The following is a 17329-nucleotide window of genomic DNA, read 5'->3' on the forward strand; positions in this document are numbered from 1 at the left end:
ACCCCACATCTGCCAGTTTGTTAGTCAGGGGTCACAGAACATGACTGAGGCCTCATTCAAAATAAACATTTACCATTAGAAAAACAGGAGAGAGGAGTGTAAAAACAAGTACAGATAATAAATTCTGTTATTAAGAACTGTGCACTTATTGGTTCATTTAGTGAGATCAGTTGTTAATGAATGTTACATGAGTGTAAGTACATGGTGGATATAAGGGAAGTGTGCAGAGTGGGGGCTTCCATGACGCGATTCACAGCAAATCGCTTAATTATGGCCCTGCCCCTTGTGGAAAAATGACATGATAGCGTCATGTCCCCAAAATGACACGATTCACAGCGCCCCCTTGTCAGCTGCACTTCACCTCCCTTCCACGATCTCTGAGGGGTAAGAGAAAACATGGGCAAGTATGCCTATATGTAAACAGAATACTATTGAGCAACTTTTTTTTCTTTTCCACTAGAGACTTAGGCGCATATTCAATTAAGAATGAAGCTCATGTTAAGCGCGACTGCACGCTTCCCGTTACCGCAACTTTGGAAATTTCCCTTTGCGGTGCAAAGGAAAATCTGCACTGTGATGTTCCCACAACATCGCAGATTTCCTTTTGCACCACACAGGGTTGCAAAGAGAAATCCGCAATGTTGCTGTACCGTATTGGCACTTTATGTACAGCCGCGCGTAACCGCAATCTCCCTTCTTAGTTGAATATGCCCCTTAAAGTTAGCCTTTAAATAAGCACATCATTATCCGATTCAACATTGATGAAAATCATACCGGTTGTTTTGGAAATGTTTACATTTTTAGACAATTATGCTTCCTACTTCTGTTTCCTCCCTTTTTTGTTGGCATTTCCTGCCTAAAGCCATTGGCTGCAGAATGCAAGTGAGCGAGTTATCCAAATTAGCTGCATTCTTAATGTAAACAGCAAAATAGCCCCAAACACGGTGCTTTGGGAAGAGGATAGAATAATTATATAATGTCATAACAACATTCTTATGTCTGGTAGAGTTGATTTCAACAATGGTTATTATTTACACATCACAAAAAAGGAATCTGATCATAATTTTGCTCTTGGTTATAAGAAAGAGTGTTGTGAAAACCTAGCTAACAGATTACAGACATTTGAAATCACTTAATTTCTGAGAAGAGATATTTTGTAAGGGTCATACATTTAAATAACACAATGAAAGTAAACAAGATTAAAAAGGACACACTCTGTTTCTAAAACTCTCACCAGAGCACTGCGATTTAAGCTGTATCTGGAAGTAATTAAAGCCGTGATCCTGTTATTGCAAATCTGCATTACGTTATACTCAGCTATAGGATTTTAGCAGAATGGAGTGCCAAGAGCCACAGATTTATTTAGCTGTGCAAGCTGAAGCACGATAGGACCACCAAAGGTTTTAATCTCTGCCTGTGCTGAAACATGAAAGTTCAAATTCAAAGTTTGAGAGTTATATTTCTACAATAGATTTTTAGCCATATGCAACCTGCACAGAACATCTGCTCATTGGCTGAGACTAATCATACTGGAAGATTAACAAGTAATCACGCAGGGTAATTAATGTTAAACAAACTTCAGAAAGACTACATGATTCCAAGGCTGCCACTAAACTTTTCATTGCATATAGTTTTATTCCATACTTGCCAACCTTTTAACATTGAATTCCGAGAGATCCTGGGCAGGGGGCGTGGTTGGAGGGTGGGAGGAGGCGGGGCGTGGTCAATCACGTTATTTTGCTCCCACCCTGGCAACAAAAACATAATTTTGCCATGGGGGCCAGGCCAAAATGACGCGATTCACCGCAAATCGCATCATGTTGGCCATCAAATAGCAGTATACGGGATACTTGCCTGCTCTCCCGGGAGTCTGGGAGACCTACCCGAATTTCGAGTATGTTTTATGCTACAACAGAAAATGCAATTAAAATAATAAGCAGGCCTGGATTGGTGTTTTTGCTGCCCTAGACCAATCTGGCAGCCCGCTTCCAGGTGTCTCCATTGCCCCGACCTTTACCACATCTCATTGGTAGAAAAAAATGTTTGCTACCAGTAAATAGCATTCAGTAAAAGATGATGCTGCCAAGCATACATTGCAAAAAAAAGTCTATTGCCCTAGGCCAAGATATAAGTAGTCTTTGCATAAAACCAGATAATATAACCAGCTGTGTAACCAAAATCTACTAGGCTCCAAAACAAGAAATTGGAATGACCTGTGCTGCCTACATTCATCTATAAAACATCATTAATTACCAAGCTTATGTATACCCAATATTTATTCTTTATAACAAACATTTAAAAAACATGAAAAAAAATACCAACATATATGTAAATATTCACAAAGATCCTAGAGAGGTCTTACACAAATATATTTATAGAACCATATGTGCATGAACCTACTTCCGTCTATAGGGTGTGCCCATCATGCAGTAACCTGAGGCAGCTATCTAATACCCCATTCATACTGCACCAAAATCCCGGGTTTTTGCCGGGGGGAGCTCAAACGACCCAGGTCTTGGTGCAGTATGAATGGTACAAATCAAAAATCCCGGGTCTAAAAACCCGGGTCTCCAACCCGGGATTTATCGAGGGGTAATTCCCGGGTCGGACCCGGGTTGCCTGCACTATGAATGGTGCAACCCGGGTTTTTCAACCCGGGTTGCACAGAAAACAAGCTGATTGGCTAATAAGTAAAGACCAGAAAAAGAAAAATGACACAAAAAGGGGAAATTGCAAGTATTTGCTAATACTAATAATTTTAAAAAGCGTGAACTGAGCGTACGCATTTGATCGACCTTTTCAATATATTTTACAGTCTTTGTGCATCACAGGCTTATAATGAGAGTGTTGATTTTAGATGTATGTTTTGAATAAAAATTGTGAAAAGTGTAAATGTTTTGTGATGCAATAAGTGTGATCCTTGCGCTGTTTTTCTTCTCAATTTACTTTCGGCCCAACAAGGCAATTGAAGGGTGGATAACTAGAAAATTGTGGGTCCTTTCAAAATTTTTCAATAGGGCCCACAAGATATTGTTACATGTAATAAAGATGATGTTCCAAAGTAGGAATTTATTTTCTTGAGTGTGGTGGTGCTAAAGTGGTAGGACGTTGGATTTAATGTGGCAATGACACTTTTGCACAGTGTGCCTTTCAGTCTTCAGTCTTTTCAGCCAATGAAAACTGATCTGGTGATGACTCCCACAAATTGCCAGGGCACAGACTTGTGCAGTATGAATGGGGTCAACCCGGGAAATTCCCGGGTCCGAGGTGCAGTATGAATGGTGTTTCTGAGCTGGGACGCTCCGAGCCCCGGCAAAAACCCGGCTTGAAAAACCCGGGATATTGCCAGGGCGGCAGTATAAAAGCGGTATTATACCCCATTCATACTGCACCAAAATCCCGGGTTTTTGCCGGGGCAAGCTCAAACGACCCGGGTCTTGGTGCAGTTTGAATGGTACAAGTCAAAAATCCCGGGTCTAAAAACCCGGGTCTTCAACCCGGGATTTATCGAGGGGTAATTCCCGGGTCGGACTCGGGTTGCCTGCACTATGAAAGGTGCAACCCGGGTTTTTCAACCCGGGTTGCACAGAAAACAAGCTGATTGGCTGTCTGCCTGTCTCTATATTAAATCTAACAGTTAATAAGAACTGTTCTTATTGCTCTAAACAAATTCACTGTCTGTTTAGAAGAGATAGATTGCTTGGCTGGGTTGACCCCTTAGATACCAGTGTGTGAAGTGTTAACTGTGTAGCTACCAGAGCACAGAGTGTGCACAATTGAGCAATTAAGTCATAGGTTTGTTATAGAGAAAAAAACAGTCACCTTTCAATGACATCACCATTTTTCAGCCAATGAAAACTGCTCTGGTGATGACTCCCACAAATTGCCAGGGCACAGACTTGTGCAGTATGAATGGGGTCAACCCGGGAAATTCCCGGGTCCGAGGTGCAGTATGAATGGTGTTTCTGAGCTGGGACGCTCCAAACCCCGGCAAAAACCCGGCTTGAAAAACCCGGGATATTGCCAGGGCGGCAGTATGAAAGCGGTGTTAGGCAGCAAGTTTTGGGAGACCATAAAAATTAAGAAATTAAGAGATAAAATTACATTTTTGTTAAGCAATTGTTGAAATTAGTATATATTTTGTTAGATCTACCAATGCTTAAATATTAAAATAATTGTCTTTTGAAGGGCACATGATTTATATACAAACATATAAATGTATAACAGTTGGGCCTGTTTATTTTGAATATTTAAATAGATGAGCCTTGCAAGCACAGTGACACGCACATAGTACTTGATCCAAGCAAGAGCGCAGCAATGACTTAACAAGTTCCATATGCCACAGAGCTTCAAGTAAATGTCATCCTCCCTAGCTTTGTTTTTTAACTTTGCATGTTATAAAATATGACTTGTACATTGTGACTTTTTCCAGAGGGCTTATCATTGCGATGGAATTATGCAACCAAATGAGAAGAAAATCTGGACCTTAGATGTTCAGGATGATTCATATTCCATGGAGAAAGTAACTTTAACTATGTGAATGTCATAAATCAAGAAATATTCAAAAACTTTAATTTCACTTTTCCCAGTTACAATTCCATTCCTACTTTAGCATATCTATGAATGCAGTATATGGCATTGTTTAAGCTATACCAAGCTCAGTCTGTTCCTTCTCATTAGTAATATGCACAGCCATCCTAAACTTTTTAAACAACTTAAAGAGAACTTATCACCTTGTTTTTTACTTTTTAGTTTGCAGTATGTTTTTGTTACTTTTAATTTTTTTTCTTGATGTTTTTTTTTGAAAGCCATATTTCAGCGTTTCATATCATCCAACAAACAGATTTTAAGCCAAAACTGGTGAAGAATTGTCCCTTCCTCATCTTCTAACAGGCCGTGTACCTTACCTGCCTGCTCTGAGACCTGGCATAGGGCATAGATGATGCATGCAAATGATAGTTGTGTGGAGGGCTTGCCACACCGAGCTGGTCTCTGATCCAAGACAGTGCCAATTACAAACTGACTGCAGGGGCTGTAAAAAAATAAGTTCTAATTTTATATTTAACATACATTTGTCTTTATTAAAATCATTATTTAATAATTAAATACAAAGTTAGAGTTCGGCAACAGGTTCATTATAACAAGTCAACCACTATGATGAGAAAAATATCCATACTCAAAGGACCAACTTTTCTGCTGAACTTCTAGGTCCAAATATTCTGGTTGGCCATTAACAGGTCAGATTTTAAGTATCTATCTTGTTCAGTAGAGGTGGCTGAGTACTGAATTATGCACTTACACAAAGTAAATGGTGTAATGGGAGTCTGTCGTACACCTCTACTTTTTCTGTATACAATGCTGAATGATACAATGTTATCTAAATTTCACAGGTTTGGATACACACATGGATTCATTAATCCCTTAATACACAGTGCTGTGTTACACGCTGGTACTGTGTAAAGGATATACATAGATATTTTATTATTCAGAAATACTGGCTATGATCTGGGGAAAAAAGACGTCATACAACGCAGACCGTGGTAGTTTCCCAGAGAACCTATACTACGGGACTTGTTGCCAATTGGATTCTTAGCTCTGTATAATGATATACACCCCACAAGGTTTGGAGAGCACAGTCACACACCATTAAACAGCAACACATTCTAATAATTCATACAAGCCAGTAATGTCAACACAAGTAAAATATATAAACAATGTGTCTGCCACATGTACTGAGGTATAGAGTATGTACAGAAATCACAATGTATGACAATAAGAATTATATAAAGGAAACATGCCAGAGGTAACTGTGCGTGACATGTTTAACAACAATTTCGTCAGGAGCTTTGGGTGGAATATCAACTCTCCATTTATAGGTATTATGCCCGGTACCCAAGGTGTCCTGATGAAGCTAGTGTGTAAACAATTGTCAGGGCAGGGCACTGGGATTCTTACCATAAGCGTGTGTCTTTTGGATTATATGGTTTATCATTGGTTAATGAGAATGCGGCTTACCAATTATCTAAGAGCTAGTGACATCTCTGTGGCATGAGCCACTTTAAACTGCCTCAATTGTTAATACAATTATTAAGTGAATATTGGGTCAGCTGACAAAAAAGCTGCCTCGCTATCTGCCAGGCGATGGGTAACCCCTTAGCTCATGCTTCTTTCTGGTGAATATAATTTAATGCTAAGTCCTGAGTGCCAAAAATATCAACCCTGTAATACATGTCATAATGAGCTTATTTTAGCTGCACTTCCTTTACTAGATAAGTCAGAACTTTTACTTGTGGGAAAATAGTATATTCTTCTCATTCATCATTCACAAACGTACATTTAACTACAGACAATTAAAAGACGGAGAAAAGCAGTAAGATCGGTTGGATTACTAAATATTAATGTTCATGGCTCTTGTTTGGATAATATAAGATTTACTTTACATTTCATTTCTGTGGTTTTAAGCCAAAAAACATAAACTGATCCTGAGATGTCCTGTCTTGATGCTGTGTAGCTCTTAAACTGAAACAGACACAGGAAATGCCAAAACAGAACAGGGAATTTATTAGGGAGCTCAATAAATATGTTATCTTCCTGTGTTACACGTTTGTTGTTATATTATAACTTTGCTTTCAGTTCAAGAGGTCTATTTATTAATATTGGACAATCATCATCATCACCATTTATTTATATAGCGCCATTGATTCCGCAGCGCTGTACAGAGAACTCATTCAGTCCCTGCCCCATTGGAGCTTACAGTCTAAAATCCCTAACATACACACACACAGACGGACAGACAGAGAGAGACTAGGGTCAATTTTGATAGCAGCCAATTAACCTACTATTATGTTTTTGGAGTGTGGGAGGAAACCAGAGCACCCAGAGGAAACCCACGCAAACACGGGGAGAACATACAAACTCCACACAGATAAGGCCCAGATAAGGCCATGGTCGGGAATTGAACTCATGACCCCAGTGCTGTGAGACAGAAGTGCTAACCACTTAGCCACCGTGCTGCCCATATGAAAGATGATCTATTCAAAAACAGTAGGATATAGGCCTTTTTACTTATTAACAAACCCCCAAGTATCACTTCCTAACCCTTCCTTACATTGCATAAATTCTGTCTCCCCACGCCTTTAATCTTTGTTAGTTCACCAACCCTTCCTAGTTAACTATATAAAATTCCATAAGTCAAGTCATTATGGAAGTATTACAAAATTGTTTGCACTGTTTCAAAATGTTCTTTATCTTTTAAGATATTTACAGATTTACATGCTGGTCATGTTACTGTTTGCCATGTTTTGAAATAAAAATATTGTTACAAAAAAAAAAAATGCTATAAGCTTTCACAATGACAAAAAAGCCATTCTTCTCCAGAATCTACATAAGAAATGTCTTAAAGGACCGGAAAAATAGTTTTTTTCAGACATGAACCATGAAAGTACAATACATTTGCTCAGTGATATCACACTTCAGCTGGGTTAAGGTGTACCTCTGGTGTCCTGATCAGTTTTAGAACTACTGTAATAGCAACCCATGTGGCTGCTGCAGGATCCCGGCAGTAAAGAGGGCAAGGGTTAAACCTGTCTTCAGTGGTGTTGCCAGGCATGGGCATCCACGGCACTGTCCCTAGCTTTCATGTCTAGTGCCCAGAATCTGTTGGGTTATCATTGCCAAGTGAGTGTACACATGTAAATACTAAACAAAGCTTGCACCAACATTCCTGTTCTGACATTGAGGGAAAAATTGACTCAGTAAGACTGAATGCTTGATTTGTGAGTAGTGTAAAAATGTCAGCACTAAGCAATTGTCAATAGACTTACTCTTACCCAGAAATCAGAAACTCTCTGTCTGGGTCCTTACGCCTGGTAGGGAGCATATAGAAGGAAGATGTAGTATGGGCAGCACAGTGGCGTAGTGGTTAGCATGTCTGCCTCACAGCACTGGGGTCATGAGTTCAATTCCCGACCATGGCCCTATCTGTGTGGAGTTTGTATGTTCTCCCTGTGTTGGCGTGGGTTTCCTCCGGGTGCTCCGGTTTCCTCCCACACTCCAAAAACATACTGGTAGGTTAATTGGCTGCAATAAAAAAAAAAAATTGACCCTAGTCTCTCTCTCTGTCTGTCTGTCTGTGTGTGAGTGCGTGTCTATAGTAGGGAATTTAGACTGTAAGCTCCAATGGGGCAGGGACTGATGTGAATGAGTTCTCTGTACAGCGCTGCGGAATTAGTGGCGCTATATAAATAAATGATGATGATGATGATGATGATGATGATGTAGTGTCATGGATAAGTGAGCTCATTTGCATAACATAACATGGAATGACCAGGTGGCATATTGGCTGAGGACACAGGATGCAAAATTGCAGGTATGAACACATAAAGACAAAGGAGCATACGCAAGATTCACATAGGGAGGGAGTATTGACAATTAATAGGAGGAGGTTGGAGAGAGAGAAGATACGGACACAAAAAAAAGACAAGACAATGAGCAGGAGGACAAAGTCAAAACATAAGGAGGAGAGGGACTACAGACAAGACACATGGAGAGTTGCTGGTTGGGCTGGGGGGCATCTGCCCAACGGGCCGGTCCCGTAGTGGGATATGTTGGGCTGGGTCACTGGGCTACCTCTAAAGTGTTCTCAACAGGCTGCTAAGCAGAGTCTTGCTCCATGAGCAGCATTGAGACTGCAGACAATTCTCACCTCCTCCGGCTTACTGAAACTCTCCTTAGTGATCAGGCAGTGGCTGCTATCATAGTAACAAAAATGAAATTTACCAGTGTAGACTGCTTGGTTACTATAATCGTAGCCACAGACTGATCGATCAATAGAGGGAGCTTCAGTAAGGCAGAGGAAGTGAAAACATTGCTTTGTGCAAGGGGCCCTTACAGAATGTTGGTTGGGCCCATAAATGTCTAGTTACATCCCTGGGAAAGTCTATATCTTCCTGTCCACTAAATCAACCAGCTTGTTTGCTTCAACCTAATTTGCTTCAACCAAGTGTTAATTTCCAATGACATTAGTGTTAAAAACCTGAAAATGTTTGTGTGATAAGTTATATACATTATTAATACATTATGTACTTTGATAATAGAGACTTGTGGACCTGTGGTAGCAAATTTGCATGATGCAGAAAACAATTTGAATAAAAACAATGCGTGACTAAGTCATGAGGAAATATGTCTTTACTACTAGGGAAAGCATTTTAATAGGCTAAACATATACTGGACCTACAATATTTTCCGTAGTGTGTATAAGTTAGTACTTGGTTGTAAGTGGTTAGAATCAAAGGGTTAAATAACATTGATGATATTTTAGGTAACCAGACAGGGCATGAACCAAATCTTATAGCATTAGCAAAAAATAAGTATTTTTTTCTGTAATGTATCAGATAGAAAACTTTTGGCTTCATCTACTTTAAAATAGAAACCACGTTTCTCATAATCAGAAAAGATAAACATAAACAGCAAGTCTCACCATTATACAGTATAAATTAATATATTGCACACCGAGGATCTGCGATTACTTTGAACTTTCTTACTGATGGGGAGACACTTTACCTGCCCATTGACAATATACTAGCAGACATGTACTGTTTTGCTGCTTATATATGTTGCTGTGTAAAGCTCAAGAATACTTTACAAATCCAGTTGAAATCTGGGAAAAATGACATTAATAAATCATAGACAAAAAAGATAATTTATGAATGCTGAAAAACGCAAGAAATTACCATTTTAGCCTTTTTGACTGTGCAAAACTTTCTGATTTCTGCACACCGTTTGAAACGTGGGTGATTAAAAGCCTTCCTTTACTTTTGTACCATATAGGTGCGTTGTGTATGGGAGAGTACAATTTCATTAATTAACTGGTGGTAGCTCTTGAGGACGGAGTTTGAGCATTGCTGCCTAAAGCTACAGACCTGGTGTCCGTCCCAACCCTTAACCCAGATGCACCTCTGTACTCTGCCATGATGATGCATGAATAAACATATACAGGGCCGTAATTAGGGTGGTGTGACATGTGCCACTGTCCATGGCATAAAGCCGAGGGGGCGCTGGCTCTGACCGTACTGGCAGTGACAGTCGGAGCAGCTTTGAGTCGCTCCTCGCTTAGATAGGGCACAGGAATACAGGAGGCGCCTTCCGGTGGCTGCCTGTCATTAGTTTGGTTGTTTTTTTGCTCTTATTTCCCTTTCTTTACCACCCACCCCTCTCTCCCCTTCCCTCCACTTCCCTTTCTGCTGCTCCTCGGCCTGTGCTCTGCAGTCTTACATGCTGGCCAGTAATAATTAGAACATTCTTGGATTATCAGCAGTCTAAGTCACATCTATGCCATGCACCTGCTTGGGGTACTTCTGTTCTGCTCAGAGTACTAAACTGTTCTGGTCAAGCATCTCCTTCATGAGTGTGACACATTGGAACTTCCTCGGTTTCATGCACTAACAAGTAGGAGAAGCAGTCTGTCAAATGTTCTGATTCTGGTGGAAAAATGCAGATTTTGGTGGTTAGTCCAATGGTGACAGCACTTATCCTGACTTTCCCTCTCCACACTGCTCTGTTCAGGAAGGAGAGCTGCTGCATTACAGTGTGTTTGAAGGGGAATGACAGTGGCCTAGCACAGATATAGCCACACAAAGATCACCAAGAACCAAAACGTTGAGAATGGATGGGGTCGGGGAAGGAGGGGACTGGAGGGCATCCTTGTAAGGCAAGGAACCGCTCCACAGTAGGTGGCCTCTCTATTATGATGTCTAGTCATGGCTCTGTGCATACACACTCAACTCTTGCACCATATCTACACATTATTATGGTCACTAATAAGAGGAATCAGTCCAAATTCTATTTTACTTTAAAATGTCAACATCTCACGAGCAGAATCAGAGAGAAGCCAACTAACTTTGGCCAGGAGAGACGTCATTTGCAAACTGGACTGGAAAACTTTACAAGGTTGCAGCTCCAAAATTAAACTAAAAAGAAAAATATATATAATGATAATGCTTTCCTGCATTAATATAACATACTGTGACCAGTCCATATGAAAAACTTTAGGTTACATTACTAATGCAACTCTATACACTGCAAGAGACAAGTTACTCTAAATAATGTATTACCTAAACTCAGGGGTTTCCTTTTTGTTGCAAATGCAAAGTTGTGGACCTACCACAGACCTGGAATCAAAACAAAACACTCAACCTATTAATATCTATACCATGTAGATCATTGGTTTACAGAAAACATGGAACCCAGACTGTTCAGCTTTATCTTGGATCTGGTATAGTAGCATGGTGTGTTATGGTAAGTCTTTAAACACTACTATTGTATGGCACTATTAGTTGGCTAACTATGGCAAATTTGTTAGCTGCAGTCTTCTTGTCACTGTTCTTCATCCTCTCCCATCAATAAGCAGTTTCTGTCTACATAACAGAAATTATCTGGAAGTTTTCTGGTTCTTGGACTATTTTCAATGCACCCTTGATGCTATGTCACATCCACAGGAGAGTCAGTGTCCAAGAAACACTGATGCTAGTCTGATATCTAATTTTGTTCCAACTTCAAACATACTGAGGGCACATTCTTCTCCTGTCTACCGGTATACTACTGAATGCATGGACATATAATATACTCAAATGTGTAACCAGGGCCGGATTAACCATAGGGCTAACTGGGCTACAGCCCAGGGGCCTCGGGCATCCAGGGGGCCCTTTTAAGTGCTCAGCAGCAGTATTGATCGGTCCGATCAATGCTGCTGAGCACTTTCACTGCGGTCCTTCCCCGGCGCGCTGTAATCTCCTTACTGAGGAGATCTCATGAGTCTCACTCTCACGAGATCTCAGTAAAGAGCATACAGGGCGCCGGAGAAGGACCGCAATGCCAGGAGAAGGAGGTAAGTGCCTTGGGGGCGGCTCGGCTCACCGGGGGGGGGGGGGCAGCTCAGATCACGGGGGGCCCTTACGGGGGAATGGAGGCTCCCTTAGCCTAGGGGCCTTCATTCCCTTAATCCGGCCCTGTGTGTAACCATTTGTTTTCTGAACTGGGTGTACATTCTGCCGAGCGACCAGATCTGTGGACAGTTTCAGGGGCAAGCGCAGGTTTTTAACGGGTAGTTTCAATTTTACCTTTTACCAAAAAATTTATCTTATGTGCACATATGTATACACGAAATATACTGTATACAGTAAATGTAGCATGATATAAACAACTTGCTGTAAAAGTCTACAAATCACATAGCTGTACAAAAAAAGAATTTGTGAAAGTTCTAATAATGGCAGTGGTAGTGTTTCTGTGAATATTTTAATCAGCAAGTTTGGTCTATGGTGGGATTCATGTCACATCCTATGTGAGGTGAACGACTGAATTGTTAGGGAATCAGTGTTTCATGCCCCTCAATGATCACACACTGTATACAGGTTGAAGTGGACATTGAGTGACAGAATTTTCTGCCCTGCCAAATCAAAACAACATTAGATGGATCTTGATTGAACCATATGATGGTTTTGGGCCAATATAAATGGCGAATTTAATCTAGTTTGGTCAAGAGAATAAAAAACAAAACTGATGGAAGCATCGACACTTGTGTAGTCACATTAAGAACATTATCATATTACACATCCAGCATCACATAAATATGCAGCTACATGCTTGCCATTGCCTACTGGGGTCAACACAGGGAACCAATGGGCAGTCTTACCTTTCTTCTCTCCAGTGTAAGGCACACAGTCCTCTCGGTCTTGGTGCTCCATGGCTTCTTTCTGCAAGTAAGTCAGAAGATGTTGTCTGTCAAATGTCCCAGACGCCTCTTTAGTTGTCTGGTCTTTCTGCCGAAACCCAGCTGGCAACAAGGCATTCTGGAAATGTAAGCGTGCCAAGACCATATTGAGGTATATGAACACCAAAAGCTATTTGCACTATAATGATTAGAAGCAGTCTTAACACTTATAAAGGTAATATGATACATGACAATTAGACAGTTATAGAACAGTGATATGCAGTGAAAACAACAACAGATATAAACATAATCCTTCTTCTTTCAGTATACTCATCCCTTACACTCACTGGAGGCAGCCATTTTTATGAATGAGGAAGAAACCAGTGTCATCACTGAGAATGTAGCCTATCAATTCACTTTATTTGAGACCAAGCAGGCACAGCTATAATTCTCTGTTAAGAGCCATTTCATGCAAAAGCATTTGTGCCCTTCCATGGAATTGTTGGAAGTTTTCTGTATGCAGGATAATATCTGATGGCCACAATATTATCTATAATATTTTCTATTATAATAAGCTACTTACTGTATAAGTCAAACTATATAAATGAATGGATATTGTTTTTTATGTTTTTATTAGTATATCTTGTGGTTCAGTGGTCATTAAGTACACTGTACTCTGATATTTAAAGGGTTAATTTTAAAGGAGAAGAATCCTGGTAATTAAAGGGTTATTCCTATAAAAAAGTGTATTTTGCTGTAAGCAGCACTAAGCACGAACAAACGTTAATTCCAAAGCACGCACAACAAAGCAATGTCACATTCTATTTTTGGTTTAGCTACATTATTACAAAAGTAAAGTTACTAATTTACCTTACGGAATGGAAATTTCTGCACATTTCCCATCCCTAAACCCAACCCATATGGTTTGTTACAAGGAGAATAATTTGTTCCAAGCTAAGGTGACTTTGCAGTCAATAAAGGGTTTCTCAGTGTTGTTATTGGCTTCTGTGGGAAGAACAGCTGCCAGCATGCAGAAAAGTTGGAGAAAACAGCCAAGAGAATGTAAAATGAAAAGCCATATAATTAAGTAACATGACTGGTATTAACTAGTTTAAAGCAGCCATTAACAAGTAAGTGTTTGTCCTACGTTAAAATGGAACCTGGCTAATAAGAATAAGTTTCCTGGTATCTATATACATAGTAGTATATAGATATTGTGATACTTAAACAAATTGCAAAGCAAGTTGTGTTCTTTGCTGTATAAAACTGTTTACCTATAATAACAGGCATTTCTGAAACTGCAAAATGGCAATTTGTCAAATGCCTGAAGGTCTAAAGCATCTTATGAGGGGAAGATTCGGCAGACTGAGGTGTTCCTTGGTCCGTCCATTTAATGACTGGATGTGTTTTATAGCTCTGTGGCTAGGGCAATTTGTTTTTAAATAAATAATTGTGCCAGGTTAATGAATGAATGATCTATCTATCATATCATATCATATAACGCTGATACCTCAAATTTTATTCTACAACTTTCGAACTGTTCAGTTATACAAATTATGCATACTTTATTTGGTGGGTTAAGGCTGCTGTGTGAGTCACAATAAATTAAATATATAAATTTATGTGCGTGTTATATTTTTTACTCTTATTTACTTTTTTTCTGTAATGTCGCACTTGGAGAGTATTCCTAGGTGTACTTGGGGACGCCTTCTGTTGACATAACCAAGAGTTTTCCCTGCAGGCAAAAGTCTACATATCTAAAGGCCAGGAAGCACTTGAATTGGCTTTTGGCCATTGTCCTAGGTATTGGTGACAGACAGCTTCCAGTTGGGAAAAAGTTGATAACTTTTTATTTTAAGTTTGTTGATAAGATCACTGTTGATTTAATCATTTAACAAGAATGTCATATATATCAGTGATATTCAACTGCTGGACGCGATCGCAAGGCTAAACTGCCGTGTAATTTCTGTACTCGGGAAGGGAGCCCTATTTGACGTCAGGCAGGTCTTGTGTTTGATAAGCAGGGTCTTGTGGATGGACTCCGCTCCTGGGTAAACTACCCACCCCCAGAGGAAAAGCTGGGACTTGTAGTTCCATAACAAGCTTAGATCTTCACCTGAGACCAAACTCTAGTACGTGGATCTGAACTTAAACTACTTGAGTACCACTGATATATATGGTGGTAGGAGATTATGTTTTAATTTTGATTTGTCTCTGGGATGTATTACGTAGGAACAATTTTGTCTGTACCTGAATTTTAGTTTCCATGTTTTAATTACAGGTTAAAGGTATTCCTCCCTTCTTTATGTATCTACTGGTACTTCATTTTGATTTGGTTTATTCCTTGGGGACCTTAATTTTACAACAGTAGTAAACAAAAGTACAAAAGTATTACAGTGGCATAAATATATAATATACAGAATTTTTATTACATTGTCCTCATTTTAGGTCCTCGAAAGGGTCAATAATTGAACAACGTTTTTTTCTAACATAATAAATGACAAATGGACACAGCAATATCCCAAAACAGTGCACAGTGTACATTTTTGTAGGTTGTTCCTCCACATGTAAGGGAACCCTGTGTCTGCTGCAACAACTTTAATAGACAAAACAAAAAAGAAGAGGAGTCCAAGACCAACAAGTAGTATCAATAGAATCTATTCAATCATAGCATGTACTATAGCTTGCATAACCACTGTGGTGTCTTCCTGCTTCTCCTCTTTCACACTTGTTTTAAGTCATCTTGGAATTATGTGATAAACCAAGGACATAAATGCCAATGTGAATGTCATAAACTATAGGAGATGTCATAAGCAGTATATGCAGTCACAAGCCCTAGATGATGTGGAGTCACTTTCCTCTTAGCAGCTAATGCTGGCTTGCCTAAGACACAGAAACTAATTGATGTACGGTCTTCACCTGTAACCTCAAGGAAAATGTGACACCCACAGATTGCGGACCCCAGGTTTAGTGAGCAGCTGTTATGCTGAAAGGACCAGGAAACAAAGGACAATACACAAGCTATCGGGTCAGAAACAGGAGATAAGACAAGCAATGCAGAACTAATAAATTAAGTAACTTTGTTGTTCAGGCAATAAGCAGTGCACTGAGCAAACTTTTAAACATCAGCAGGTGCAGTTAATGCAGTTTTTTCCAACCCTAGTCCTCAAGTACCCCTAACAGTGCAGGTTTTCCAGGTCCGAAGAGAAATAATTAGGACCACCTGTGGATCTTTCAAAATGTGTCAGTCAGTAATGATTACAGCTGTGCTCCAGCGAGGAGATATAGAAAACATGCACTGTTAGGGTTACTTGAGAACTAGGGTTGGGAATCACGGAGTTAATGGATCAAAATAATGTAAGACGCAGAGACATACAAGTGGGAGCAGTCTTTGAGGATCTGATTAATCCTTTCTATCTGTCCATTTGTCCGAGCAGTGAAGATGGAGGATCTCTAAGAAAAAACTTTGTGAGAAGAGATGCAGATTGCAAACAAAAATTGGAAAAGAATCAAAGGTTATATTTGCCAAGTTACACAAGTACAGAATTGCCCCGACACCAACTGAAGGTGTAGCTACCACATGGAAAAAAGGTAGAGAATGATTGGGATGTTTTAACAGAGTAGTAGTAGACAAGGCTTCATTCAACAGTTGTAAGGTCGACATTTAATAATCCACCTTTTTTGATGATAGCAGTAAAGGAGGAGTATTTTTGATGAACTGTTGGTATTCGTTCTCATATGCAAAAAATACAGCATAGCTTTCAGACCCATAGGCTATGGCCAGGTCAGGAATCCTGATACTTTTTTCTGGCTCCATTTGTAAACCAGATTTAGAAAGGATATACCCTAAGCATGGAACTTGTAATTGTTTAAAAACATATCTTGGCATGAGAGTGCTGTGAAACTAGATCTAGGGTATAAATCAACATATTATCTAAATATACTATAATGAATTGATAAAATAGTTAAAAACTTCTAATGCACTGCATAGTCTAATAAGGCACAACAGGATATTCATAGTGGCCATCATGCATATTAAAGAAAGTGTTCAACTACCTTTAATATCATACAGATAAACTGAGTTTGGAAAAGATGGTCTATCCTACAATCAAAACAAATAGTTTAGAAATCAAAGAAAGTCCATAATGGTTCCTTATGGCATTTTTTAGGTCTCTGTAGTCAATAAAAGTTCTGAGAGAATGGTCTTTTTCCTCAGCGAAGAAGATTGCAGCACCAGCTGGAGAAGAGAATTTGTGGACGAATCTTTAATGTATTCTGACATGGCTTTGGTTTCAGGAACAGTTAGAAGATATACACAATTGGTTGTAGGGATTCCAAAAATGGCACAATTTAAAGGACAGTGTTGTGGTAACATCACACTTTGCATATACTAAAAATCACCAGCAAACCATGAATATGTCAAATGACCAATGTAATGGATAGAACAGGGTAAATTTTCTCTAAACAGGCAGGTAGGTATCAAAACCTTAAGGAGCTCATAAAAGGACTTGATCAGTCTTGGAGTAGAATGTGTTGTTGGAGCCATGTTAGCAAAACAGGATTTAAGAACTTTAAAATGGTGCACCTGTTCCTTCTGCAGAGCCACTATCCAAATGTTTAGAG

The 17329-nt window shown here is 39.6% G+C and overlaps 1 protein-coding gene across 2 annotated transcripts in view; it reads right to left on the minus strand.

The window, feature by feature from the left end:
- Positions 1–17329, minus strand: part of LOC142151904 (tropomodulin-2-like) — a 61120-nt gene that overhangs the window by 25777 nt on the left and 18014 nt on the right. For both annotated transcript variants that reach the window (XM_075207994.1, XM_075207995.1), the window contains exon 3: positions 12689–12845. In XM_075207994.1, coding sequence (XP_075064095.1) covers positions 12689–12845 — 157 coding nt within the window. The remainder of the gene's footprint in view (positions 1–12688; positions 12846–17329) is intronic.

Source organism: Mixophyes fleayi, chromosome 4 (genome assembly GCF_038048845.1).
Source record: "Mixophyes fleayi isolate aMixFle1 chromosome 4, aMixFle1.hap1, whole genome shotgun sequence".
Taxonomy (NCBI): domain Eukaryota; kingdom Metazoa; phylum Chordata; class Amphibia; order Anura; family Limnodynastidae; genus Mixophyes; species Mixophyes fleayi.